At 32.7% G+C, this 27,778-nt stretch overlaps 3 protein-coding genes across 6 annotated transcripts in view; 1 reads left to right on the top strand and 2 right to left on the bottom strand.

Moving 5' to 3' along the window:
• Positions 1-15,662, bottom strand: part of LOC127071324 (A disintegrin and metalloproteinase with thrombospondin motifs 18) — a 67,216-nt gene extending 51,554 nt beyond the window's left edge. The window contains exon 1 of one of the 3 annotated variants that reach the window (XM_051010458.1): positions 15,560-15,662. The gene's annotated coding sequence lies outside the window, so the exon portion shown is untranslated. Of the gene's footprint in view, positions 1-3,297; positions 4,233-15,559 lie in introns of those variants that run through there. The other 2 variants (XM_051010456.1, XM_051010459.1) reach the window with 2 other exon arrangements.
• A 222-nt stretch (positions 15,663-15,884) lies between these two features.
• Positions 15,885-27,653, top strand: LOC127071327 (A disintegrin and metalloproteinase with thrombospondin motifs 12-like). Of its 2 annotated transcripts, XM_051010462.1 has the most exons (17): positions 15,885-15,939; positions 17,087-17,252; positions 17,550-17,851; positions 18,148-18,272; positions 18,619-18,765; positions 18,904-19,050; positions 19,190-19,337; positions 19,886-19,981; positions 20,474-20,683; positions 21,320-21,556; positions 22,366-22,489; positions 22,574-22,700; positions 23,506-23,626; positions 23,906-24,055; positions 24,443-24,561; positions 24,997-25,166; positions 26,797-27,653. In XM_051010462.1, the coding sequence occupies exons 2-17, from the start codon at positions 17,132-17,134 to the stop codon at positions 27,465-27,467; spliced, it is 3,015 nt and encodes a 1,004-aa protein (XP_050866419.1). In that variant the 5' UTR covers positions 15,885-15,939; positions 17,087-17,131; the 3' UTR covers positions 27,468-27,653. The 2 variants fall into 2 exon arrangements, with proteins under 2 accessions (XP_050866419.1, XP_050866420.1); XM_051010463.1 differs by lacking the exons at positions 15,885-15,939; positions 17,087-17,252 and having other exon boundaries at positions 17,711-18,500.
• LOC127071325 (A disintegrin and metalloproteinase with thrombospondin motifs 12-like) overlaps positions 24,481-27,778 on the bottom strand; it is a 196,019-nt gene continuing 192,721 nt past the window's right edge. The window contains exon 22 of the mRNA XM_051010460.1: positions 24,481-24,554. Within this exon, the coding sequence (XP_050866417.1) occupies positions 24,541-24,554 (14 nt within the window). The 3' untranslated portion in view covers positions 24,481-24,540. The remainder of the gene's footprint in view (positions 24,555-27,778) is intronic.

Here is a 27,778-nt window from a genome sequence, read left to right on the forward strand (position 1 = left end):
CTTTGAGTATCGAAGCTAACGCGTTCGCTGTTCTTGTTGTCGAGTAAATATTTATGCATGATTTATACCAGCAATGCAGTTGAGATTGCGTACTTACTATACACGGATATATATGTATGTGTAGCACCTATAAGGTCGACAAGGTGCCCTATACTCAGTTCATTGTTTCTCACTCTCCCTTTCTCTCTCTCTCTCTCTCTCTCTCTCTCTCTCTCTTTCTTTCTCTTTCTTTATCTCTATTTTTTGTTCTTTCTATCTCGTTAAGTCATTCTCTCTCTCTCTCTCTCTCCCTCTCTCTTTTTTGCTTGCTTGCTTTATTTTTTTATTTCTTTATTTCTCTCTTTTTTATTTTTTTCTCTCATTCACTGAAAATGATGGATCGAAATGGAACGGAAGGTCATTTACATTTTCGAATTAATCACGATCAGTCATTCGCATCATCCGATCTCGGAATGTCGGACATTTTTATTCTTTCGTTGATTAAACCCTTGGGATTCATAATAAAAAGTATGATCGGAATATTATAAAGAATGTAACTATACACTGCTGGATTCTGTATCCAATGGGCCCGAGGCGTTACAAATTTTAACCGAGGGTTCTGTTAATGTAAATCAATTATTTAGAATATTCTCGATTCTGATATGTTCGTATAATAAAATGAGAAATATAATGGACGAATTCGATTATGCAGTTGTAAATATAGTGATAAAGATTGTATAGCGATCATCAGAAATTAAATCACATTTACTGTATAACGTAAATTTAGAATTTTTTTGTCGCCCGAGGTCGTACCGTGTTATGGGGCCTAAGGCGACTCTCTCTTGCAACGTCTATGCGTAAATCCGTCACTGACAATTATTTTGTTTATCTTATTTAACACAATTATTGTTATTTACGAGTTAATTTTGAAAATATCTAATGATTATAAATCTATGCAAATGTTTTTTCTTCGAATGTCTGCGTATGTGTATTGAATTAATAAACTGAAAGAATTTTTTTTTTTTCTCTCTCTTTTTTTTTTTTTAAATTAACGAAGAATCATTTTTGTATCTTCAATTTTGATCTCCTTCTTTTTTCTTTCTGTTACATTTCTCACGGTTCTTATTTCTAATCTTTACTTTATAATTTAATTGTAAAAATATGATCCTTCCGATATAATCATCCATTTGTGCTCGGATTTATGTTCGAAGTTATTTCGAATACGTAACGAAACATCGTAGCGAAGATATCGGAAGTTATTAATGGCTGATTCCTCGTATAATGTCACTGTGTTAACGATAATTTAAACGTGGCGAATGTTCGAACGTTTTACGAGAATCCAACCGGCCCCTTAACGATATAATAATAACGCGTTTTCATCCCTTTGGAAGTCGACCTTTCATTAAATTCGCCGAACGTTGCTTTCCGTGTTACGATTGACGTTTAGGTACCGCCATTTTTCAAAATGTATCGATTAATCGTCCTCGTTATCATCTTCTCATTAAGAGCGTACTCGGCTTTGTAATTACGCGATAGCAAAAGTAATTTCATCATTTTCTTTACGATACAAATATTCTTTTTTTTTCTATCGTAGATTGTAATACATTTTTTATGTACCTATACATATAAATAATGCATATATTTTTCATTAACAGCAGTTTCACATAATATTGAAAGTCATTCGTGTTATATCGTCGCGATTAAAATAATATATTCTTGTGTAATCTTATACGATAGAAAGTTAGTAAATCGATTATTTGAAAGGATTAATATTTGTATCGCAACATTTTTATGAAAAAAAGAAAAGGTAATATTAATTTTCTAATTACATTTTATATTCCTTTTTATGAAAAATATTTCATAATCGATGTGCAATATATAAGAAAAATAAGAATAGAAACATTAATTTTCTTACGTCATATTTTATATTTCTGTTTGTAAAAAAACATATTTGACAATTGATGTGCAATGTATAAAAATAAAAATTCGCCCTTTATACCCTTTTTATTTCGTATAATAAATCAGCGATCGTAAGAACAATCGATAGGCGGGGAACATAGATGATACAATTGGAAATATACAATACAAAGTACGAATAAAATTTACGGGTTTAATAGGGTGAACTAAACGTCGATGGTAGTCGATTATACGTGGGCGATTAAAAGGTTCGACGCTTAAATCGAAACGAATAATCGTGGGGAATAATAACGGGTTTTAACGCGTTTGGGTTTACATTATGCCCGTCAGTGGGCACGACTACGTTTGATTTACGAACGGACAAAGGTGTCAAAACTGTATCGTATGCTCGATTTTGCTCGCGGCGGCCACCGTGGCGACGCACGTCGAGAAAAAGGAGAAAAAAAAGAAAAGAGACACCAAGAGAGACATAATAACGTACTAGTTTGACGATACGTAGACATTGTATATCGAATTAGAATTTTATTCGAATAACTTTGAAACATTTTTTATCATTCAATTCAAATTTGTCTTAAAGTTATTTGAAACATTGTTTATAATTTAATTCAAATTTGTCTGAAAGTTATTTGAAACAAATTTGAGACGTTTCCGAACAATAATTAGATTATTAATCGTACGAAATGAATTATAAAAGAATAATGAAATATAAAAAGTATGCGTAAGGCAAATTTTATTATATTGATTTAAAAGCTTCCTTCTTTATTTTGTTATATTTTTAAATAAACGAAAAGAACGAATAAGAGATAAAACAGCGATTTTAAAAAAGGGAGAGACGTTTCCGCTTTTTCAACGAATGAAAGAAAAAAAAGAACATAATAAAAAAAGAAAAAAAGAAAAAAAAGAAACGAAAAAAGAAAAATCTGTTTTTCCCTTAAACTCCGTTTATCTTTAATCCATCGGCATGCAAGCATTTCCAAGAGCGCAGAGAAGAAGCGAGGAAAGCGAAGGAAGGTCGCGAAAAGTAAAAAAAAAGAAAAAGAAAAAGAAAAAAGAAACCAAGGAAAAAAAAGGAAAACAGACAAGTAGAGATTATTTTTCGAGCGTGTAAGTATCTATTACTTTTCAAAATCTAACGTTATCTCTCCTCCGTCTTCGAAGGTCAGTTCGATACTTGAAATTCCACAATTTAACATCGATTTAACCAAAATCAATTGCCACGAGAAAATTGGTACGTCATTGGAAACACATGGATCGTTCATATATGATCGTACGATCGAAAATATACGAAGGTCCAGAATAAAGATGGAAGATGGAAGATGAAAATGAGAAAAAATAAAAGAAAAAGAAAAGAGAAAAAGAGAAAAGACGGGAAAGAAAAATCATAGCTCTTTCTTTACTCACCCCCACCCACCCTCCTCGGTCGTCGAGTAGATAAAATTCTTCGTAGTGCGTGTGTGGATGTGTGCGTGTGATGATGATGATAATGATGATATCGGTGTGAAGAGAGGACAGCTGATCCGACGTGAACCACGTGGTATGGGGTTGTGCGCGCGTTCGCGCGCCTATCACCTGTTTCTACGAACTTAATGCACGAAGAAAGGGAGAGGAAGAAAGAAAGAAAGAAAGAAGAAGAAAGAGAAAGAGAGACGAAAAAAAAGGAATAAGAAAATAAAAGAAAGGAAGAAAGAAAGAAAGAAAGAAAGAAAGAAAGAAACGAGATGAAAGAGAACGAAGAGAGAACTCCCTAAAGGAGTTTTGGGACCACCACCGAAGACACTTGTTATTTTCCTTGAATCTTGTTTCTTTTCTCCTCCCTTTCTCCTTTCTTTATATTATTCTTTCCTTTTATTCCGTTCTTCCTCTTCTTCCTCTTCTTCTTGATCGAGCAATGCGTCGCTCCTCCTCGGTCCTCCTCGAGCCCTGGACGATCGGCACGGAGAGACGTTAGGGGCTCGTCGTGGAACGCTTTTCGGCGACATCGACGTCGCCGTTGAGGGAGATCTGTCGAGACTCGAAAACAAAACAAAAGAAGGAAGGATCGAAGGATCGTAGGCGGTACTAGTAGACGGCCTATGCGGTGGTTTGTTGCAGTCGCGCCGGCGACACCAGTGGCAGCAGCTCGGAGGTGCTTGTATAAGAGAGAGAAAGAGAAAGAGAGAGATAGAGAGATAGAGAGAGAGAGAGAGAGAGAGAGAAAGAGAGAGAGAGAGAAAAAAAGAGAGGGTGGGAGAGTTTCGAGGAATTGAGATGACAGTACGCGGATATGCCGGTTGTGTGTACTCGCCGGAGAAGAAGAAGAAGAAGTCGTGGTGGCCACGATCGCCGTCACAACACTAGTGGCCTGGTACACTCTTCCCGTTGGTACACACATCGACTCTCTTTCTTTCTTTCTTCCAACGCTTTCCGTCTCACTTCCACCTCCCTCTTTTCCTCTCCTCTTCCTCCCCTCTCTCATTCTGTCTCTCTCTTTCTCGCTTTCTGTCTGTCTCTGTTCTGTCTCTGTCTCTGTCTCTGTTCTGTCTGTCTGTCTCTCTCTCTCTCTCTTTCTCTCTCTCTCTCTCTCTCTCTCTCTCTGCGGCCTTCTCCTTCTTCTTCACCGGCACTACTCTACCGGCCGCAAAAGCACACACGAACGCGACAGGGCGATCTACTAGGTAAGACTAGTTCCTCCACCCAGTCCTGGACCCGTTTTCTCTTACCTCTCTCCCTCTCTGTCTCTTTCTCTTTTTCTCTATTTTTTTGTCTCTCTCTTTCTTTCTCTCTCAAGGGAGAGAGAAAGGGAGAGAGAAAGAGAGAGAGAGAGAGAGAGATCAGTCTTTCGTTTGAACTTTTTCATTCTCTCTCTCTCTCTCTCTCTCTCTCTCTCTCTCTCTCTCTCTCTCTCTTTTTCTCTGTCTCAGTCTCTCTCTCTCCGTATCATGTGTGTTATGTTATGTTTTACATTCTATTATATCTAAGTACTTACGTGTTATAAAATATCGTCCTAGATGACGACGACGACGACGACGACTCCTCTTTTCCTATCCATTTTAATTTATTGTTTTATCATTCTTCTCTCTTTTTTCCTTTTTTCTTCTTCTTTTTTTATATCTTTTCTTTTTCTTTTTCTTTTGTTTCTTTCCTTCTCCTCTTTTCTTATTCCTTTTCTCACGTTTTCAATTATAGTTACAGCTATTGCAACTATATTTGATTTCGTATCAGACCATCCTTTTTTTTCATCTTTGCTCGTTCTTCTTCGTTTGTTCGTTCGTTCGTTCGTTCGTTTCTTTCTTTTTTTTTTCGTATCGTTATATCAGTGTTTTCATGTTCTTTACGCATTAACGAAGCATATGCCGTTTGCATATTGGAGTGCATCGAATGGATTATGAAAAGAAAAAAACAAGAAAAGTGGAAATGGGTTTATACGGAATCTTTTCGTTACTTCGTGTTTCGAATTTTGAAATTCTTAGAACGTTTTAACGCATATGCTGATCGTTGATATAATTAAGGGATAATGTTTAATAACTATCTATCTTATATAATTGTGATCGTCCTATTTTTCGTTTACCTTCCAATTTCATCTCTCTCTTTCCTTCATTCGTTCTTTTTTTTTTTTTATTTTTATTCTATACTTTTTAATTCCAATATCAAATTGTGATCTCCCCTTCTCTCTCTCTCTCTCTGTCTCTTTTTTAATTAGTTTCAATTTATTTACTTCAGCTGAAGTTCTTACGTATGCGACATATTGTTTTATTATCGTTATCATCATCATCATTATTACTATTGTTATTATTGTTATTATTATAATTATTATCGTCGATAAATATTTTCTCATTTAAGTTTACGGCGATCCTTCGTCATAATTTGTCCGTGAATTTGTTATGGAATTTGTTATCGAATCCAAACTTATTTTATGAGGAAATCCTATGCGAATTCGTGCGCCTCGGTGAATGCGACGGCAACTGGCGCCAAGTCGCTTTCGATCTTATTAAGAAATTTGATATGTAAAGTATAATTTTATGCAAATCTTCCTTTTACTTAGGCTACGACAAAATACCGTCTTTTCGGATTAACGAAAAATTTCTTTCGGCGGTCGTTTCGAACGATCGCAGTTTTTTTATTTCGATTTTTCTTCTTTTTACATTTATTTATTTATTTATTTTCTTTTTCTTTCGATAATTGTAGCCAGCGATAATTACAAATTTAGCGAGATATATAACGTGACAGTACAATAAATTATTTTATGATAAACGTAATATAAATAACTAAATAGTGAAAAATTTGTTTAGTTCCATTTATCTTTTTGCAATAATAAATCTGATTAAACTCAATAATATTGTTAGTTACTCTTTCGAAATAGACACATTTGCGCCCCGTTTGAAATATGTTTTATGATTATATTTAATTATTTTGTTTACTCACAATTAATTATTTCAGTTAATGCTTAATTTATAATTTTAAACTATTCAATTCAAATAGTCCTGTAATTACTCGATATCAAGCAATTTCTGTTTATTCGATAAGTATGTTTATTAATTAATGATAAATATTTTCTAAAGCAAACGACGAGTACATATACGTAAGAATATTTTATCAAACATTTGCAATAAAATATCAGTACGTATGATAACAAAAAGGTGATCGATATAAATAATTAAGTCCAAATAAATAATGGATCATCCATTTATAAAATACAATTTTTGTATCAAACGATGTAACAATAATACTCCATCGCTTAGGTGATATTTAGTTGATATTACGAGAAGGACGATTTATTATAAATAACGATCATTCATTTCCAAAAATATTTATAAAACGATTCTGACAAAGTATCGATCTAATAAAATAACGGCCTATATCGAACGTTCGGTTGGAAAATGAACGAAATGAACCAAAAGATCCATTCTAAAACCCGATTTACTATTCCATCTTAGAGACTAGCGAAAAATCAAGTCTGTGTGAAATATATAAACGTGTATGATAGGTGGACACCGGTTGATCTTGTATACGCTCGTTGTAACAGGCGAAGGTCGTATCGATTCTAAAATCCACGGATGTTCGACCCACGCGCGAGATCTTGTAAAACGTACATAATACTTACATATACTACATACCGTACATATATACGTATATATACGTACATACGTACATACGTTTAGTTTCGCTAGGTGGTTATTATCAAAGAAAATTGTAACTCTTTCGTGCGCATAACAATCGTCTATGCCAATAATTTGATTTTTAAATCGAATAATTATTTATTTACGTGCACGCTATGTTGTGTAGAGTATTCGATATATATGATTCTTGATTTAAGATCCAGCACGACCGGTGGTGGGACCGCGTCGTTTCGATCAAGCGTCGGGTTTTTGCTTCGCTCGATAAAACTCGAATATCCATTCTGTTCTCTCCGTACGATCGAATCCTGTTTAGTTTAGATCATCGAGATCTAGATTTTAGAAGACGATATCTAATGCGATCGTTGTATCACGAATCTTCATTTAAATTTTCTTCGATCGATTAATCTCGATACTTCGTATCGTATTATCGTTAGATCGAAAATGAATATAAATGTTTTATAGAGATAATTATTTATTGTTTACACTGATTTCTTTTTTATTTGTTTCGATCCTTTATACTCCACTCTAATCGATAGAAGGAATATATTGTACGTATTTACGAAAAAGAAGAAAGAAAAGAGAAATTACTTCGTATTGTTATACCCAACAAAATTATTTCACAACAATTATTTCGTAAAATTTCTTTTATAAAAGCTCGACTAAATCGATTAAAAATGACGGACGAGGAAGAGCGAAAATTTGGATTGCTCCGAAGATAAAAAGTTGTCGATAGTTGAGATTATACGAAGATCGAATTGTATTCAAAATAGGATCGTAAGTTTTAACAAAGCATCGAATTTATGAATGCCTTGTAACAAGGAGTCGGATTAGCGGTTATGTAGTTATCCCTTGTATTACTATATCATCGAGCAGAGACAAGCATAAGCGACGATACTCCAAGTTGTCTCTTTCTCTCTCTCTCTCTCTCTCTCTCTCTCTCTCTCTCGTGGTTGTCGTCGAGCAGTTTAACATTGCTAATAGGCGCGTCCACGCTTGTAAAAGCGGATAATTGGTCGTTAGTTATAAGCCACCGTCTAGCCGATGTCCTTTCCTCCTTCTTTTATCTCTGTCTTTCTTTATAGATGTTCCTTACTTCTCTCTCTCTCTCTCTTTCTCTCTCTCTCTCTCTCTCTCTGTCTGTCTCTGTTTCTTTCTTTCTCTCTCTCTCTTACTTCCTTCACCGGTTTTCATCATCGATTTGCTGGCAAAGGGCTTGTAGCCTCTTGACGCGGTACTTTCGAACGATCTCAGCAATTTAACCATCTTCTTAAGTCTCTCTTTTCGAACAGAGAGTGAAAAAGAGAAAGAAAGAAAGAGAGAGAGAGAGAGCTTAATAATTATTTTCCGAGCAACGACCGGTTGTCCTCGTCTAGGAACATGGAGAATGAATGTTGCTAGTGAAAAGACCACCCAGAGTGGCCTCGATACTCCTTTCCTCCCTCTCTCTCTCCCTTTCTCCCTCCCTCCCTCGCTATCGCTTCCTGAAACGATTTTCTTTCACTGAGAACACGGAAAAGTTGTATCGTTCGACAAAAGAAATATTAAGTTAAAGTAATTTTACTCGGTTTGATTGAAACCAAGTTATTGGTCTTTTTTAATTTTTTTTTTCTTTTCTTTTTCTTTTTCTTTTTCTTTTTTTTTGTTCTATTAGATAACGAGATCGTGTTAAGAGGGTTTTATAAAGAGTGTTACTCGATTTATCGATTGGGTTTAATTTTTTTTCTAACGGCTCGCGAAATATATATATATATATATATATATGTGTGTGTGTGTGTGTGTGTGTGTGTACATGTTACACTTCAGATCGAAGCGAAGATAATGATTTAAATTTTGAAGAGATTTAAAGAAATTTCTCTTTCGAGTATATGATAATATCGTAGATAACTTCATAAACTTTTTAAAAAATAATATATACAATAACGTGACATTGTTCTCGTTGTCCTCGTCTAGGATAACCCTTTGTATATTATAAAATAAAATTTTTATTAATTTGTAAATAATTATTGACTTTTTTTTAATCTATTAAATAATTATTTTTATATTACATTGCAAAATAATAATATAAAACAGGGAATAGAATTTATTAGATTCTTAAAAGTGTTATATTATTATTGCATCGTAGTATTAATTACAAATCTACTGGGCCAAGGTATTAATTAAAAATAAATGTATTAGGCCTTGATATCTATTAGAAAGAAATATATTCAATCGTACCGCATAAATATAGAAAAACATTGATCTATAATTTAAATCGAATTAACACGACGATATCGATAATTTTGATCGATGAGATTGAAATTATCGAACAATGAAAAAAATATGTCTTTAATCATTTCTTCGGTCGTGTGAATTAAATTAATGTCAAATGGAAATGATATTATTGTTCTAACTTTATTAAATACTTTCATACCCAGCCATCCACCCACACATACATAAACACATGTACATACACACACACGTACATACACATACACATGGATTAAACTTTACTTATAAACAAAAAAAGAATAAGAAAAAATACATTTTCTGTCTCTTTTTTTTCTTTCTCTTTCTTTTTTTCTTTTTCTTTCCCCGTGTATCTCGAGAATTTTGATATTAACGAACAAGGCTGCGATTGTTCGGATTCCTTCGAAGCGTCAAAAACGTCAACTACGATTGACTTATCAGGCCCGATTCAGTGCCTGATTGCGTCCATATTTGGATCGATTTCGTTGTGAATGTATCTTCGTTGGGAATGTCGGGCCCTGTATATCGGGTGTTATTATTAAAAATAAAACGATAAGAGACCTTCGTCGAATATCTTTTAATATTAAATGTAATCTCGATTAATCGTTTTAATCAAACGTTTTAATCGAACGTTTTATACGAATCTCACGAAAGTTATTTGATAGTGTCGTTAGGATATTAGTAAAGATTCTTTGTAAGTACCGTTATTATTTATCATTGAAATTTATTTCGTTTCTGTGTTACACCCGTTATATTCGTTACGTAGCACGTCACGTTATCGAATCGAATCGTACGAACAGAACGAAAAAGCGAAAATGGCCGTGGGTTACCGAAGTCAACTTCCATTTTGAGTTCTCTTAAGCTCATTGGCTCATTGGTTGCTTGGTTAGTCCTTAAAAAGGATCACGGTGCTTGACAACGTCGACACTGCTGTTCGTTTTATTTTCTTTTTCTTGTTTCTCTCTCCCTCTCTCTCTTTCTTTTTTTTTTAATTTTTTGCTCGGCTTACTTCGTTCGCGAATAAAAATGTTTGTAAGCTTAATCATCAATCGCGGATACGTATCTCCTCGTTGAAAAATTTTAAAAATATTTTATAACGTCGAACTAATGCCTTTGAAAATTTAACAATCATAATACATCGTTCTTAACGATCGCGCTTTGATTTATATGTATGTATACGGAGCAAACAATTGCCATTAAATCAATCCATGCGTAAAATTAAATGGTTCGATAATGCTAATGGTAATAATCTAATGGTGAACTTTTCGTAAGTTTCTATAAGGGAAGTTGATTTATTGCTCGATACAGCGATACATATTCGCGCATACACACACACACACACGGTATAAACATGCGCGTGCGCGTCAACAAAGACAAAAAATAGCAAGAAAAGAAAGAAAAAGAGAAAGAGAGAAAGAAAAAAAAATATCGAAAGGATAAAAAAAAAGCAACAAACGGTTTCACGGTCCGTTGTATGTTAGCTCGAGATTTCCAATTTATATGAATTTATTTTACGTTTCACGATATTCCCACCGATATAACCTCGAGGGAGTTTTGAAAATCATTCTCTCTTCCTGCGTATATCGGCAGGGGTTGGATACGTGACATATTTAAATTTTCGTTGCTTCGGTATCTGGGATGAGCGATAAAACGTTTGTGTTTTATGGACGCTCGCCCGTCGTGCGTACGTGGACTGTAACCAATAACGGAAGTTTGCTCGTCGGCGAAGTGAAAAATTGAATCGTCGTTAAATCGATGACGCGATGATATCGTATCGTGTCGATAGTGACTATCGTTTTGTCTATTGACACGTACTATGAATGATATTATTTAGTTTTCTTTATTTATTTATTTTTTTTTTAATTTTTTTATTTCTTCTTTATTTTTTACGATAATGACGAGATTTCGAAAGAAGCGACGAAAAAAAAGAAAAAGAAGAAAAAAGAAAGGAGCGCGGAAATTTTTATAATTTATTTTCTTTTTTCTTCTTCATTTTCTACCCTCGAAAATGCACGACGCGTTATTATAAAAATATTTATCTTTCATTTTTTTTCCCTTTCTTTCTTTTCCCTTAAATAAAAAGGATCAACGAATTTCTCGTTTCTCTTTTTTGCGTCTTGTTTCTTTTTTTCTTTTTTTTTTTGCTCTTTATTACTTAATTTTGTATAATGCATCTCTCTCTCTCTTTCTCTCTTTCTCTCTCTTTCGTTGTAACATCGGTCGTGAAAGAATACCGTTATGCGTGTCTCGCGTTTTTCGCATAATTCCGCGCAAAGGACCGATTACAGAGGAGCAAATTTATTCGCTACTAACTGGCCACTTTACTGACGAGTTAATAAGATGAACAAGGATGATTACATATCCGGTTAATAAACTTTGTTAGATACTTTGAGAAAACCGTAAGAACTTGTTTTAGTATTAAGAAATATGACTTTGAAATTTTTTAAATGTTTCCCTGGACTTTTTAAAAAATTACGAATAATTATTAATATATATATATATCTACACAGAAACGACGAACAATTAATAAATTATTAATTACATGGCATTGATACAATTATAAATTTCTTTAACTTGGATTAAATCAATCATGAATTACATATCGAAATGACGTTGAAACTAATTATGATTTTTCTTTTATATCACGGATTATGTAAGTTTTATTACGTAGAAGACTTAAAAATTAGGCATTTCAATAATAACAAACGTTATTTTCATTTGATCGAGAAAATTGAAAAGAAATGGACGTAAGTCGTTTACTCGTTAATTTTTCAACTCATTCATTTATTTAATCATTTTATCCCTCGCAACGAATTATATTAATCGAAATTAAAAACAAACGCGACTCGTTTATATCTCGTTATTTTTTAAAACCGACGTAACTTTCGACGTCTGTCAAAGGATTGACGTATCATGAAGGACATTTTGACGTTGGCGACATTTTTGCTCGCGACAGAATTCGTCTTTTTGGAGGATCCCTATCGAAAATCGGGAAACGTGTATCACGGTAGGTAAGTGCGTTCATTTACCAGCCACCATATATTTTTTTCTCGTCTTTCTGAAAATTTCGTACGAGCGAAAAAAGGTTCGACCGACGGATTTCGTATCATCATTTCGTTGGTCCTTACTCGAGCGAACTCAACGATATTCTACCATATCTTCTACCCCTTAATATGCTTCGTACACGTGTATTTGGCATATCCATGACAAATGCGTACTGTTCCTGTCTCTCTCTATTCCTCTCTCTATCTCTTTCCACATTATTTTCTCTATCATTTTACATCACCATTGAGCAACTATCGCGAAACGCAACGATAAAGAAATTAAACGATCGTTTTCCTTCGATTTTCTTCCTTTTATTTATTTCATATTTTTATTTACTTCGACCCGTAGGATTCAATATTTTATTAAACTTACGGACGACACACAATCTGAGAATTATTAGAATCACGATTAGAAGAACGAACAAACAGAAATATTATTTTTTTAAGGCTTAATCGATAAGGTTTATCGATCGATCGATCGATCCGATAAATTTATAAAGGATTTAAAAATGAGAATATTATTGAATATCAGGTATACGAGGGACGTTCACGAACCAGATATTTTAATACCACGTCGAGTACACGAGGATGGTAGCTTCAATACGTACAACCTTCCGAATTTCTACGATCGTCGTGAAATCGGTGGACGTACCAAGAGATCGGTGGATCCTTACGTATTGCATTTGGTATTGCCGTTTAACGGGATCGATCATCACGTGGAATTGACTCCGTACCACGAATTCATTTCGCCAGAAATGGTCGTAGAAACGCGATCGGACGGTATTGGAGTTGTCAGTAATTTCAACGAGGCCTTGAGATTTAAGAGAGCCTCGGATCAACAGTGTCACTATCGAGGTATTATCAGAGGCCATGACAATTCCAGGGCGGCTTTGTCCCTTTGCGATGGTGTGGTTCGTACATATAATATAATTTTACTATCCTGTTTCTTTCTTTTTTTTTACATCGATCCTACGAATTTTTCCTTACCTATAAGTCCAACGCGCTTTTGATTTCTTCATTTTTTTTTTTGTAGGAAAGAAATTTTTTTTAGCATCAATTATTCTTTTTTACTTTCATTCGCAGACAGGTGTGTAAATGATAATTAATAAGGTCTATTTTGTACGTATGATGATCGCATATTTACGAGAGCGAAGAAAAAAATGACGAAGGAAGAACGATAACGAGATTAAATTATATTATTATCGCAAGGTATACAGGGTGTTACAAAATAACTGGCAAATAATTTCAAACTGGCTAGGTAACTTCATTACCAACGAATTTATACTGCTTTTTTTTTTTTGAGCAAATTAAAATTCGTCGACAATTCTCTGTGTCACTTTGGACCACCCTGTATATGTAGGTACTTATAATAGTTCTCTTTTTTCTGATGTCAGATTCTTTGCTTTTCTTGTTCAATAATCTTCCATTCGTCGTATTATTTTTTATTGACAATTTATATAGCTTTCTTTCGAATTTGGCAATTTTTGTCGATCCTTTAAATTATTTAAGAAAGAAAAAGCAAAAAAGAAAGAAAGATCCACTACTTTTTATTCGTTCTATCGTACGATTAATTTTTCTGTCATGTAATCAAGAGTTTGATATATAATCATAGGTCATAGAGCTACGGGAAAATGATTAAAAAGTCACATCATGTTACAATTGCCTCTGCAATTTTAATACTTCGCTCGATAAACGATAAAATGCTTGCGAAAATTCTCTCGACATTCAAGTATACGAAGGAGGTATATAAATCGATCCGTCGCTTCTTGCTTTAAAGGAAAATTGCTTGTAATTTAAAATACATCGAACCTCTCACGACATTCTAAATTTTTATGTTTTGCTCAACGATATTCGATGTATTTATAAATGATAACGTGTCAAAACGTTATTCGCAAGATATTTTATATTACGTTCCAATAGTAATCGTAAAAGATACGTCGCATTTAAACTCAACAATCGTACAATGATCATTCTATGTTCTTAAAGTAAATAATTCAATCGTGCACGCATATATACATATATATACATATGTTTATATACAGGTTGATTAAAAATTAAGCGACTATTGAATATCTCCTTTGTTAGAATTAATCAGACAAAAAAATATATATATAAATGTATATATATATATGTAAATGTGTGTATGTATTAAAAAAAGTTTTGTCATTTCACGTACATGTGAAATATGTTTTCAACATACGAAATAAATAATTTAGTTTTTTTCTTTCTTATGGAACAGCCTGTATTTTTTTTTCTTTTTTTTTTCTTCATTAATTAGATGATTTTAATCGATTATCTTTGAGTAACTATTAAACAGCGACGGGCATAAAGTCAAATTAATTAAGGAGATATTAACGCGTGAATTATACTATCCAGACAGAAACAATAATACTGATATTAGCAAAATTGACATTTTATAATTTAACTTGCAAGTTTTAAAAATTATATACGCCGTTAATAAGATAACACTCGAAATATTACAAAATGTACGACGTAATATGATTACAAGATGTCGATTGCGCAGAAAATAATTGACACTTTAGCAGTGTATTAACCTTCAGGCTTGTTATAAATATATAATAATTATTTTTTTTGTAAAGATAACAAATTAAGATATTTAATTAATGAAATAAATACAGGATGTTTCGTAAGAAATCTTAAAAATCAATAAATCATTCGGTTCGACCGAATTATTTCGTAATCTTAAAATATTGTACAAAAAAAAAAACAAAACATTCCTTTATATATATATAAAACATAATACAATATATATATATATATATATATATATATATATATATACACATATATAATTACATTCAACAAAAAGCACGATATCATCGACTACGTATAAATACGTTCGCTTATTTCAAAGAAAAACACGAAAGAATATAAAAGACGAGAAGTAAATGAGTTATTCGAAATGGTGGATCGGCCAAGCATAGTCGTGTACATATATACATACATATATATATAGGTGAGTAGAACTAACAAGGTTAAGCTCTGACTGCGTAGGAGTAACAACGACGACGACGACGACGACGACAACGACAACGACGAAGACAACAACGAAGACGAAGACGATGACGATGACGATGACGACGAAGATCGACGCGACGCTTTTAATCCGAAATTTACGATCGTCAGAGGACATCGAGAATCGACATTGTGACATTGTGGCCACGACTCTGTGCGTCGATCTATATGCAAATCTTGTTATATTAATTTGCATCCGCTTAAGTGTATAATAAGAGAGGAGGCTTGATTAGCCTTCCGAAGTATTATATCTATACGTACTATGAAATCAGTTGTATTATACGTCGGCGTCGTCTTATTACTCCTCTTGTTCGTCGCAAACGCCATCGTTGCAATTTCAAACCCGCCGACATTCGTGTCGCACTGTAACAGAACACTGACAAGCCTTCTACGTTCATTGTGCTAAGAGATTGATATTGCATTCAGATTGTGCGTCGATTGCTTGCGTCGTTGTAACGATGAACGTACTACCTTACGAGATAACTTGAGAACAAGAGAGAGAGAGATAGATAAAGAGAGAGAGAGAGAGAGAGAGAGAGAGAGGGGGAGAAATCGCAGCATGCAAAAGTCTATGCAAATGCGTTACGATAATTAACGTCCGTTCGTGGCCAGTAAGATATCTTGCTTGTGTCAGGACACGTGTGAGTAAGATTGCCGAGAGGCAAAATGTTACTATGGACAACAACAACGACGACGACAACGACGACGACGACGACGACGATGACGACGACGACGACGTCGAAGACGACGAGAAGGAACGCGTACCTTGAATATTAATTTCTACGATAAATACTTAAACGAGGTTTTGATTCGTACAAATATTGACACGAGTCAATCTTCGAAATAATGTTTTCTTTCTTGTTTTGTCTGTCTCTTTTTTTCTTCTTTTTTTTTGCTGCTGCTTCTTCTTCCTTCTCTTCGTTTTCTTTTCTTTTTTTTTTCTTTCTTTCTTTCTTTTTTCATATTTCTTTTTTATCAGCTCTCTCTTTCTCTCTCTCTCTCTTTCTTTCTCTATTTCTGTCCCTCTTGCCGATGAAATTTATTCCCTTTTTATTCTATTTGCACATATAGACTAGACATATTTCATCATAATAATAATCTGACATTTGAGAATATCGTATAAATATGTAAATATTTAGACATATGTATATGTGAAACATTTTTTTTCTTCTTCTTCTTCTTCTTCTCGGGATATCTACGATAAATCGTGTTTTCTTTCTTTCTTTCTTTCTTTCTTCTTTTTTCTCTTTCTTTTTCTTTTTCTTTTTTTTTGGTAACATCGTATCACGAATTTAAATAATTTTTACGAAGATACTCGCAATAAAACGATTAGGGATATCACGCGATATAACAGTATTTAAATAATTTATGTTCCCTACCGTGAATAATTTTTACGGATGGAGAATAATTTCCAATAAAATAATTCTATCTCGGTATACATATTAAAATTAGTATTTAAATGATTAAAATATACATACATACATATATATATATATATATATATATATATATATATATATACATACATAAACACTCTCTAATTTTCTCATAGCGATCTACTTTTCTTACGTTTAAAATTTCGTGTGATTTAAACGAACTGGTAACTGCGCACTGGGCGGATTTAATTATAATGATTAATCTTAGACAACGCGGTCATGTTGTTACAAAGTTCGCGTTTAACGTTAGAATAAGAGAAAACGAAAGATTTGAAATACTCGTGTTTCCTTATTTCTAATAACGGTTATTATATCGGGCAAGTCGATAACATGACACGTCGATCGCGTGCAGGCTGGTTACGTGCAAACTAATCACGGACGATACTTTATCGAACCGATGAACGAAGTCAAGCCCGAACTGGACGGCCAACACGTTCACATAGCTTATAAGAGAGATGCGCCACATGAGAAACAGACCAATGGGAGCGATTTACCGAAAGGACATTGCGGAACCAAAGGTTCGTTAATTCGGTCAACGTTATTCTTATATTTTAATTTCATTTTCTTTTTTTTTTTCTCATTTTACGAAGGATCAAACTTCATCTGAATCCTATATTTTTCTTCATCATCAATCATCGATTATATACGTCATTTATAACCGATTACATAATTTATATTGAACATTTATAATAATCATAAAGATTAGAAATATTAATAAATAGAAATATAAGAAATATTTATAATCCCATCAATCGATTGAGTATAAACAAAAAAAAGAAAAAAGAAATATTCACGGATAAATTATTATTCCCCAGACGACTGGGAAAGTTCGTGGGCTGAACAATTGACGAAGTTACAACATCGAATAGAAAGAAATAATACTTTGGGATCGAAACGTGAAACACCGATCTCGGGTACTCATAGTATTCATCGTTTTATCGAAATCGGCTTGATAGCTGACAGAAGATTTCTTGATTTTCACAATAATACTAATTACGAGCAATATTTGTTAACGATCATGAATATGGTATCGGATTTTTATCACGACAGTTCTAACGGTAATCAAATCGACGTCGTTGTCGTACGTATAATTTATTTGGAAAAGGAAAAAGAAGAGGTAACGTTTAAATTTATATTATATATGAATATATTATATATAGATATATAATGTAAATTTATCATATATATATATATATTATTATTAATATAATTTGTAATTTCTATTCGCTCACTTTTTTTGCGAGTGAATAGAAGCTTTTCTTTCTGTTCTTTGTTTTATTTATTATTTTACTCACTCAAATCGAAACGAATCGGATAAATTTGACGAAAAGAAACAACAAAAAATAAAAAGAACGACTATTTTGATATTTTCATTTCTTACATTTTTCTTTTTCGATTACCTAACAACGATAGATAGACTTGCTAATAAGTCCAATGGCCGAGGATACCCTGACCAGTTTTTCCAAATGGGCGGAGAAAATAAATCCGAAGGATCACAAACATCCTAATCACTATGACATCGCTGTACTCGTGACTAGGTAAAAACGAATATATTTTCTAGATCATCCAATATTCATTACGTTAGCTATCAAATGAGTCACATAGAAATTCAATATATAAACCAGTTCGGAGTACAAATCGTATGATTTCAAGGTAAAAAAAAAGAAAAAAAAAAACAGAAGAAAAAACAGAAAAAAATAAATAATGATAATACTGTTGATTTCTAATACGTACATACGTGGTTATGTGACTCACAAATACAATTGGTAAATACAAATACCATTGTTACCGATAATCATATAATACGTTTTCCTCTTTTTATGATAAAAAAAAAAAAGATAATATCTATCGTTTTATCGTTCTATCTTGTATCCAAACTTTGAGGTATGACATTTGTTCGGAAGGGACCAATTGCGACTTGATGGGTCTTGCTTACGTTGCGGCTGCCTGTGATCCGCCAAAAGCTTCTTGCATCAACGAGGATAGCGGATTGTTGCTTGGAATTGTGATAGCTCACGAAGTCGGTCACGTGTACGTCAATGTCTACGTTGGATATCTAAAGAGAAATACATATACTTACTTAGATATTCGCACACACACACACACACAGAAAGAGACATACGTACGTACATAAATTCACACACACATATTTCTCTTTTTCCTTTTCAGAATGGGTTGTTCTCACGACGACGAGAAAATAAGTGGCTGTACGAGACAAGACAAAGACGGAAGTTTTTTCGTTATGTCACCCATGGTCTTCCTTTTCACGATCAGGTGGTCGACTTGTAGCAGAAGATTTATAACATCCTATTTGGAGTAAGTCAAATCTATTTGGAGTTTAAATTCTAAAACCTACAGTTTTACGAAGTCACACGCTACGAACTAAACTTTGGGGATTGTCATTTGATTAAAAAAAGAAAAAGAAGAAAAAATTAATGATACGTATAATAATAAGGAGCGGCTTAGGAGATTGTTTGAACGACGATCCAAGAAGTCCTGGAGCGAAATATTCTTATCCCAATATGTTACCAGGCGTTATGTACGATGCTGATTTTCAATGTCGGATGGAATATCCTGGATCGAAGGCTTGCACGTCTGGCCAGGTAACGTTTCCATTTCTTTTTGGTTTTTTCTTTTCTTTTTTTTTTTAATTACCTCAACGTTTACAGAATTGTATAATATCTCATTTCGATTAATGAAAGAAAGAAAATATTTGTTAGGTTTCTTTTTTTTTTTTTTCTTTTCTTTTCTTTCTCTCTTTTTTGCGTTCGCCGAAATGTCGATTCGTACTTTAATTAATCTCTCACGAAAACATTTCTACGATAAAAAATGTAATTTCCTTCTGTGGAAGTGTTTGCGTCGACGTCGGTGATCGTGCGATTTTGACTAACTTCGAAATTTGGTCATGACGTTAAGCAAACGTCAGGTAATTCTGAAATTACTTGAAACTTTGTCTTGTCTCTGTCTCTCTCTCTCTCTCTCTCTCTCTCTAGCTCTATTTCTATGTCTGTTTCTATATCTCTGGTTCTATCTTTAGCTTCAAACGTCTTGCCGCAGAGACATATATAACCATCTTGTTGTGTTTCAACTTCCTTTAAAACTGATTCGATTATTCTCGGTTTGTCCATTTGCTTGCATAACTATATTCCAGTTCAACGATTGTGGCTCTCTTTGGTGTTTGACCAACTCAAGTTGTTATTCACATGGAACGCCTAAGGCCGACGGAACGAAGTGCGGCGAGAACAAGGTACATTATAATATATTCCAATTTCGTATAGGTATACGATTAACGATAGTTTATAATTATTTGTATTTTGATTTTGTTTTAAATCATCGTCATCGTCGTCATTGATACGCAGTAAAAGTGACGTAACACTGACGTTTAATTATTTATACCGATCATTTATTTTCCGAAATTACACTAACACCGATTCGAGTAAATAAGAGTGTAAATTCCAATGTAAAATAATTTCGACTAATATCATCAAAAGATTACTCTTTCATGAATGTTTCTTTCGTTTTGTCAAAAAAAAAAACGTAAAAACATAAAAGAACAAACATGAATAAGCAAAAAAAAAAAAAAGAAAAAAAAAGACCGTGAAACGAATCGGCTAAAACGGATAATAGTAGAAAAGGATAGTGCGAGAGAAAATAATGTAAATAATGGAGTAGCGAGGGAAACAAAAGGGAAAGGAAAATTTGGATGGTTAAATAAAAAAATATAATTTTATGATGTTAGTGGTGCATTCACAAGAACTGCGTGGATATGGGTTCCCGACCAAAAGCAGTGAACGGTGGATGGGGCGCATGGGGTCCTATGGGTTCTTGCAGTAGGACTTGCGGTGGTGGCGTTAAATTTTCGGAAAGGGAATGCGACAAGCCAGTGCCGGCAAATGGCGGTAGATATTGCATCGGCGAGAGGAAGAAATTCAGCATTTGCAATACTACGGTAAATTGCGCTAAGACCTTTACGCGTTTGCTCCGGCGACGGGCTCGATTTTTCCTATCTCTGTCTCTCTCACTCTCTCTCACTCTCTCTCTGACTCTGTAAAAACAAGCCCGGGAAAATGAAGGAAATCGTTCTATTTTTCCCTTCTCTTACGCTCTTTCTTTTTATTTTTGTTTTTCATTTTATCTCTCTTTCTCTTTCTTATTTCTTTAGAAACTTGTAATATTATTCGGCGAACACTTTTACGTTGTAGAAAGGAAAAAGAGAGAGAAAAAGAAAACAAAAAAATATATATATATAAAAAGACGAAACAAAGTAGTTAGACTTAACTTTTATAATAAAAGCTATCGTACTCTCGGAAGTAATTTTTCTTTTAATACCTTTGAAAAATTAATTTTCAAGAGAATTTTGATAAAAGTATATATATATATATATGACCATTTGTTTTACGAAATAATTATCACAATAATTAATTAACCAATGAAAAGTACTTAATAAATAAATTTTTTCTCTCTTCCTTTTTTTTTATAATCAATAAGAAAGAATATCGATTGATATTCTTTTTTTTTGTTCGCAGGAAAAATACATACGAAATTTAAGATTTCGTATTACCTATAATTCTGATTGCTTTTACAGCCCTGTGATCCAAAGAAACCACCGTTTCGTGCGGTTCAATGTTCCGCGTACAACGATAGGAGCGTATTGACTGACGGACTTCATACATGGACACCATATTTGACCGAGACCGTGAATCCATGTGCACTTTATTGTATCAACGAAAAAAATAGTTTCACCAAACTATCCCCTACTGCAAACGATTCAACCCCTTGCAAAGGAGGCACGAACTATATGTGCATTTCAGGAGTTTGTAGGGTATCATCATCAACGTTCTCATCACATTCTTTACATTCTTTCCATTTCAATTTTGTTCTTTTTTTGTTTTCTTCCCTTCTTCGTCTTCTTCTTTTTTTTTCTTTTTCTTTTTCTTCTTCTTCTTCTTCTTCTCTATCCATATTTTATTTTATTTTATTTTATTTTCTTAAAACTACGAAGACATTTTTAACGCACGCTATTTCTATATCGTTCGCCGTGTCTTTATTTGGAAAATAATCATTTTTTGTAATACGATCGTCTACGATAAAAGTCCGAACTTCAGAGTTTATACTTTTTTAAGAAATTCAATTTACCATTACACCGTCGATTCAGCTACAAGAGGAAACAGTAAAGTTTTATTACTCTTTTGGGATTCTCTAGGTCGGTAATGAAAAACGAAAAGGAAAAAAAAAAAAGAAAAAAAAAAAGAATAGAAAAAGGAAAAATAGAGATAGACCGATATTTATACCGGGGTCGGTAGCTTTGAAACGTTTGCTCGGTATTTCAAATCTATGGTCAATATTTATAATAGAATATCAGTACGCGAGCCAGATGCAACTCTGATATTTAATTATTTATAATTATAAAAATATTCATGTATACCTATTTATCATTTATATTACTAAAAATACCTTTTATAACGTTGATTAATAAAAATAAAAATACTGGCGGGATAAATCAAATATTTTTTCCGCGAATGAAAAATATTATTCTCGTTGAAATCGATTGATCCGTGAAAAGTTTTTATATTAAAATGGATTAACGTTAATAAATTTCTAGAGATTGATTTGTCACAAATAATATTTCAGAAAGTAGGTTGCAATTGGGTCATCGATTCGGATGCAGTTGAGGACAAATGCGGAATTTGTAATGGCGACGGAACGAAATGCACGGTAACCGAAGGAGATTTTGACGAGACTGTTGCAAGAGGAGGTAAAATATTTTTCATTACGTTTGAAAACGTTCTTCCAACGTAAATAATATATTTCTCAACGGATCTCATGGTTTTTCCCTTAGCTTACGTCAAAATTGTAACGGTGCCGCGTGGTGCACGAAGTATAATGATAATGGAGAAGAAACCTGCGCAAAATATATTCGCAGTGAAACTACCTAAGGAGAACAAGTATTGTTTGAATGCGAACAAGTGAGTATCTTTTTCTTTGTTTCTTTTTTCTTTTTATTATTTTTTTTTTTCTTTTGAATTTTACTGTCCTTTTATTTTTGTTTCTTCTTTCTTTTTATCGATTCATTTCATTTTTTTGATCAGTTTTTATTAACGATATTTGATTTTAATTGTAATGAAATTTATATGAAAAATGTTCAATGTTTGTATTCTTTTTGTCATATCGAATATGTATATATATATATAATTTATATACGTACACAATATGTATAAATTATATATTCGCAAAATTACATTAATATATTAACAAATTGATATATCTTAGATCGAACTAAAATTCGAATACCTTAAATCCTTGATAATGTATCCGTTAACTTCCACATAGCTATGTCAAAGAAAAGAATTAAACAAAAAAAAGAGAGCCGAAAAAAATAAGGAAGAAAAAAATATTAATTTTATAACAACCATTAATCTTATAATTATGGGGTAAGATAAATTACTAACAAGCTCGATACAATGATTGATTCTTCTCGTGTTTAAATCTTATCGTCCCGAAATGTAAAAGTGAATTTTGCAGAAAGCAAAGAGAGAAAGGGAGAGAGGGAGAGAGAAACAAATACAGAAAAAGAGAAAGACAAACAGAGTGAGAAAGAGAGAGAGAGAGAGAGAGAAAGAGAGAAAGAGAGAGAGAGAGAGAGAGAGAGAGAGAAAAAGAGAGAAAGGGTCAAAATAATTGTACTCATTTATTCAACTCGTTCGATAAGATTTCTTAATGAGCGAAACGAGGAAATAATTAACGAGACTAGCGGACGATTCGTTTTGTTAGTAAAGAGGAGAGGAGTGGCGATTACTCATGCGCTGGTACGATGATAATTTACTCCCGTGCGGAGCCGGATAAGGAGGAGATCGCGATGAAGGGTCCGATCGACCAAGATGTCGATCTCGAGGTAGGTAAAACGTAACAACGTTTGTCGTCCATTTGAAGTTTATCGAAAGTAAGGTAACGACGTATGAGAAGAAATAAACAAAAAAAAAAAAAAGAAAGAAAGAGAAAGAGAAAAGGAAAAAAGAAGTATCTCTTGATAATTCAATAATTAAAAAAAAAAAAAACAAACAAAAAGAAAAGAGAAAAAGAAATGAAGAATTACAAAAACGAATAAAATAAATAAATTAATAAATAAATAAATAAATAAATAAATAAAACTTTTCCCAACTGATCTTTCCAGTACGTGTTTTTCTATCCTAAAGTGAATCCAGGGATTCACTATAGTTACTCGACTGGAACTCCAACCAACGTGTCGTCCGTTACACCGAAATATATGTGGGATTTTGTCGAGTGGTCGGAATGCAGTGCCAACTGTGGTGGTGGCTCGATGGTAACGTAAATATGGCATTTGCTCGTGCAAACGTTCAAAGAACGATCGTATTTCGATATTAAAGTGACTCCGGCAGAAAGTCAATGGGTATAACGTTACCTTTCTCATTTATTTGTCCGTTCGTTTATTTATTTATTTTTGTATTTCTTTTTCCTTTTTTTTTTCCTTTCCTCTTTTTTGTACGATACAACAAAATCAAACGCGTTCGCGTTTGAAAATCTATTTTGAGTCATGAAATGATAAATCGATCAACGAGATCCTTTTTGGTTTTAATACGAGTACAAAAAGGCAAAGCTTTTTAAAATAAAAAAATTCGAAGTAAAACTTCCCGTGAATTTTTATTCATTTAATTGTTTACTTACTTATTTATTTATTTATTATCGTTAGTTGTCCGAACCAACTTGCGTCGAGGAACACAGTGGGAAAGTTAGTCCAACGTTCTGCGAAGGTATACCGCAACCAGAATCGAAAAGCCGAGTATGCAATCAGGAGCCCTGTTCTGCAAAGTAATTAATGATTTTTATTTAACGATTAAAACATCATTAACGATCATTTATTTATCCTATTATTTATCAAGTTCGAACGATATTTATTTCTTTTCTTTTTTTTTTTTTTCTTCTCATAATGGCAATATATTCCACGTAAAGAGAAAAACGTGAAAAGCAAGTGACTTGTTTGAAACATTTTTTTTTTTTCATCATAATTCCAAAGAAAAAAAAAGAAAGTATCGAATTATAGAGGGTTATTCGTCATTAAATAAAAATAAAATAAAGTAAGGTTCGTGTCGATTTTTATATTGTTTTCTAATTTAAAGATCTCGCATAGATTTTGATTGTAATTTTTTTGTCTTTCTTGTTTTTCTTTCTTCATTTTTTTGTTTGTTTTTGACTTGATACACTTCGGAAATATATAGAATGTATCGAACGATATATCCCCTTTAGGTGGAGAGTAAGTCAGTGGAGCAAGTGTAGCGCGTGTGACGGTAACAAAGGCACGAGGCATCGTAAAATTCAATGCGTGAGAATGAGTGGTCAACCAGACGAGGAAGCCATTCAAGCAAATTTCGATGCTTGTAAGGGTCGCGTACCACGACAAACGGAGGATTGTGTTGGTAAAGAAAACATTCATTCTTATTCATTAATTTAATATTCTTCCTTACGAGAAATTATGATTATTATTATCATTACTATTTTTTACATATAACACAATCAACATCTTCAAAGAATATATTCTTCAACAATTGGAATAAACAAATTTTTGCTTTGTTTTGTTTAATCATTAATAATTATTTTTTACTTGTCCAAGAAATAAGGAAAAAAGAAATATATAAGAAATTATTTACTTTATATATATATATATATATATATATATATATATATATATATATATTCCATTTCTTCTATCGACGATATCAACATTATATTTTTTTTATTCAACACAATTAACATCTTCCAAGAATTTTTCAAGATCGAGATAAACAAATTTTTATTTTGCTCTACTTTTTGTTTGTTAAAAGAATGAGGAAAAAAGATATGTATTAAAAATTATTTATTATCATATATTTCTTCTTTCAAGATTATAAGTACACATAGATATTTTATAATTATCTGTTAATATAATTCGTGGAAATAAAAATCTTCGATATTGACGATTGTCACGTAAGTAGGAAGTATTTGTCACTCAAAGAAGAAACTTATTTTTTTTTCTTTTTTTTTTTTAAGATTTACCAACCAAGCGAACTTTCGGTGAGTCTCTCGCCTGTCACTTGAAAGTTCAACCAGAGTCTCTAGCATTTAACATACATATATGTATATGTACTCGACCTCGGTTATGCCAACCTCTCACTTAATTTAACTCTGTACGAACGTTGATTTTCTCTTGAGATTTCAAACTTCTCCAGTCTCCATCTTCCTTTCATTCTATTTATCCATCTATCTCCTTTTAGTTCAATCTCCATTAAATTAAATTATTTCGATTTTTTCATTGTTCTTTTTTTGTTCGTTTGTATGTATTTTTTTTTTTGTTTCTTATTACATTTGATCTTATTTTATTTCGTGTTTTTATATTTGATTCGTTTATTTTTTTTTCTCGTTCTTCCTCTTGTTAAATATTCTCGTAATTTTTTTCATCTCTCTATGATTGTAAAATAATAAATCGTTTATCTTCCTTTCACGTATTGCATACTATATTTTCATAGAAATTTTGTACATTCAAGCTCAACTTTTTGCAAATCGAATTGACCTCTTTGCAAATCACACTTAACATTTCGCGAATCGAATTCATCCTCTTGCAAATCAAATTGAATCTGTTCAACGCTATTGATGATTTATATATATATATATATATATATATATATATATATATAATTTTGAATTTGGTATATATGATATAAAAAAAGATCAACTCGTTGCAAAGAAAACCGATCGAAAAAGATTTACAGACGAATTCGTTTTTATAAAGTAATATTCTTTACTTATATAATTATCAATTACGATGAATTATTAATTACTATTATCAAACAAATATTTTCATTATATGCCACGTATCTTTGTATCATAAAACTATTCAATTTCATCCAACAACAGATTTACATTTGATTATATATTGTAATTTTTTATAAAATGGACAAATACGATTCTTAGAAGGATAGTAAAAATTCGAAATAGAAAATTCACTTTCCAACTTATTTTCCATAATTACGTATCCATCTAACTACTCTTTACTCGATATACTTTTTACAGGTACGAGACCGTGTAAGAAAACATGCGAGAAGAAAACTCGAGAATCGATAAGGAACGAATTGATCGAGGATGACGAGAGGGATGAAAATTTAACGGACGATGATAAACGTAGAATGATCGATAGATTTGTGGATCTTGGTTTGGCACGATATCTTGAGAATATTCGTGCAGCGACGAAGTTCATTGGCAAAAATTACGATAAAAACGAATCGAATGATTTCCGACGGTTTTTACGAGATTGGGTGATGAATTCTGAAGAGGAGGAGGAGGAGGAGGAGGAAGCAAAGGAGAAGGAAAGGATTAGAAAAAAGAAGATCGAAGATGAGAACAAAAAGAAACGTACTTGTGTGTTACCAGAAGTTGAGAAAAATTTCACTACACCGAAACCTGGCTCGATAATAAAAGATTCGATTCCCGTTGAAAATGTAGTACTGATGAATGCACCTTACGAGGAACAATCGTTATTATCCAATCTATCGGACAAAGCTTTCCAAGAGTCTGGTGACATAGTTGGAATGAGTATCGATACTAAACACCTAAAAACTTACAAAGGCGACGAAGCTGTTAAGATGATAGAAGAACTCGCTAATAAAAAAGAACCGAAGAACAATTTGACCGACGAGAAGTTGGCATTACAGAAATCAGAAAATAAATCCGATCTAACGATATAACTTCATTTTTCTTTTCTCAATAACGTTTGCTGTCCGCTTTTTTCTTTTCTCTCTTTTTTTTTTTTTTTTTTTTTTTTACTTATCTATTTATTTTTATTTTTATTACTATTATTAAGCTCGTCATTTAGTACCTGTAGTATCTATGAACATTAGAACATTAGTAGTAAATATTATTTTAATAAACGAACTGAGATGAAATATATATATTATATATTCGTATAAAAGAATTATTTTTTTTCTTTCTAATTAACATAATCATAAGGATTTATTTTAAATCGTACGGTTCTATTTACAAGTTAAAAGTTACTTCT

Source organism: Vespula vulgaris, chromosome 21 (genome assembly GCF_905475345.1).
Source record: "Vespula vulgaris chromosome 21, iyVesVulg1.1, whole genome shotgun sequence".
NCBI classification, from domain to species: Eukaryota; Metazoa; Arthropoda; class Insecta; order Hymenoptera; family Vespidae; genus Vespula; species Vespula vulgaris.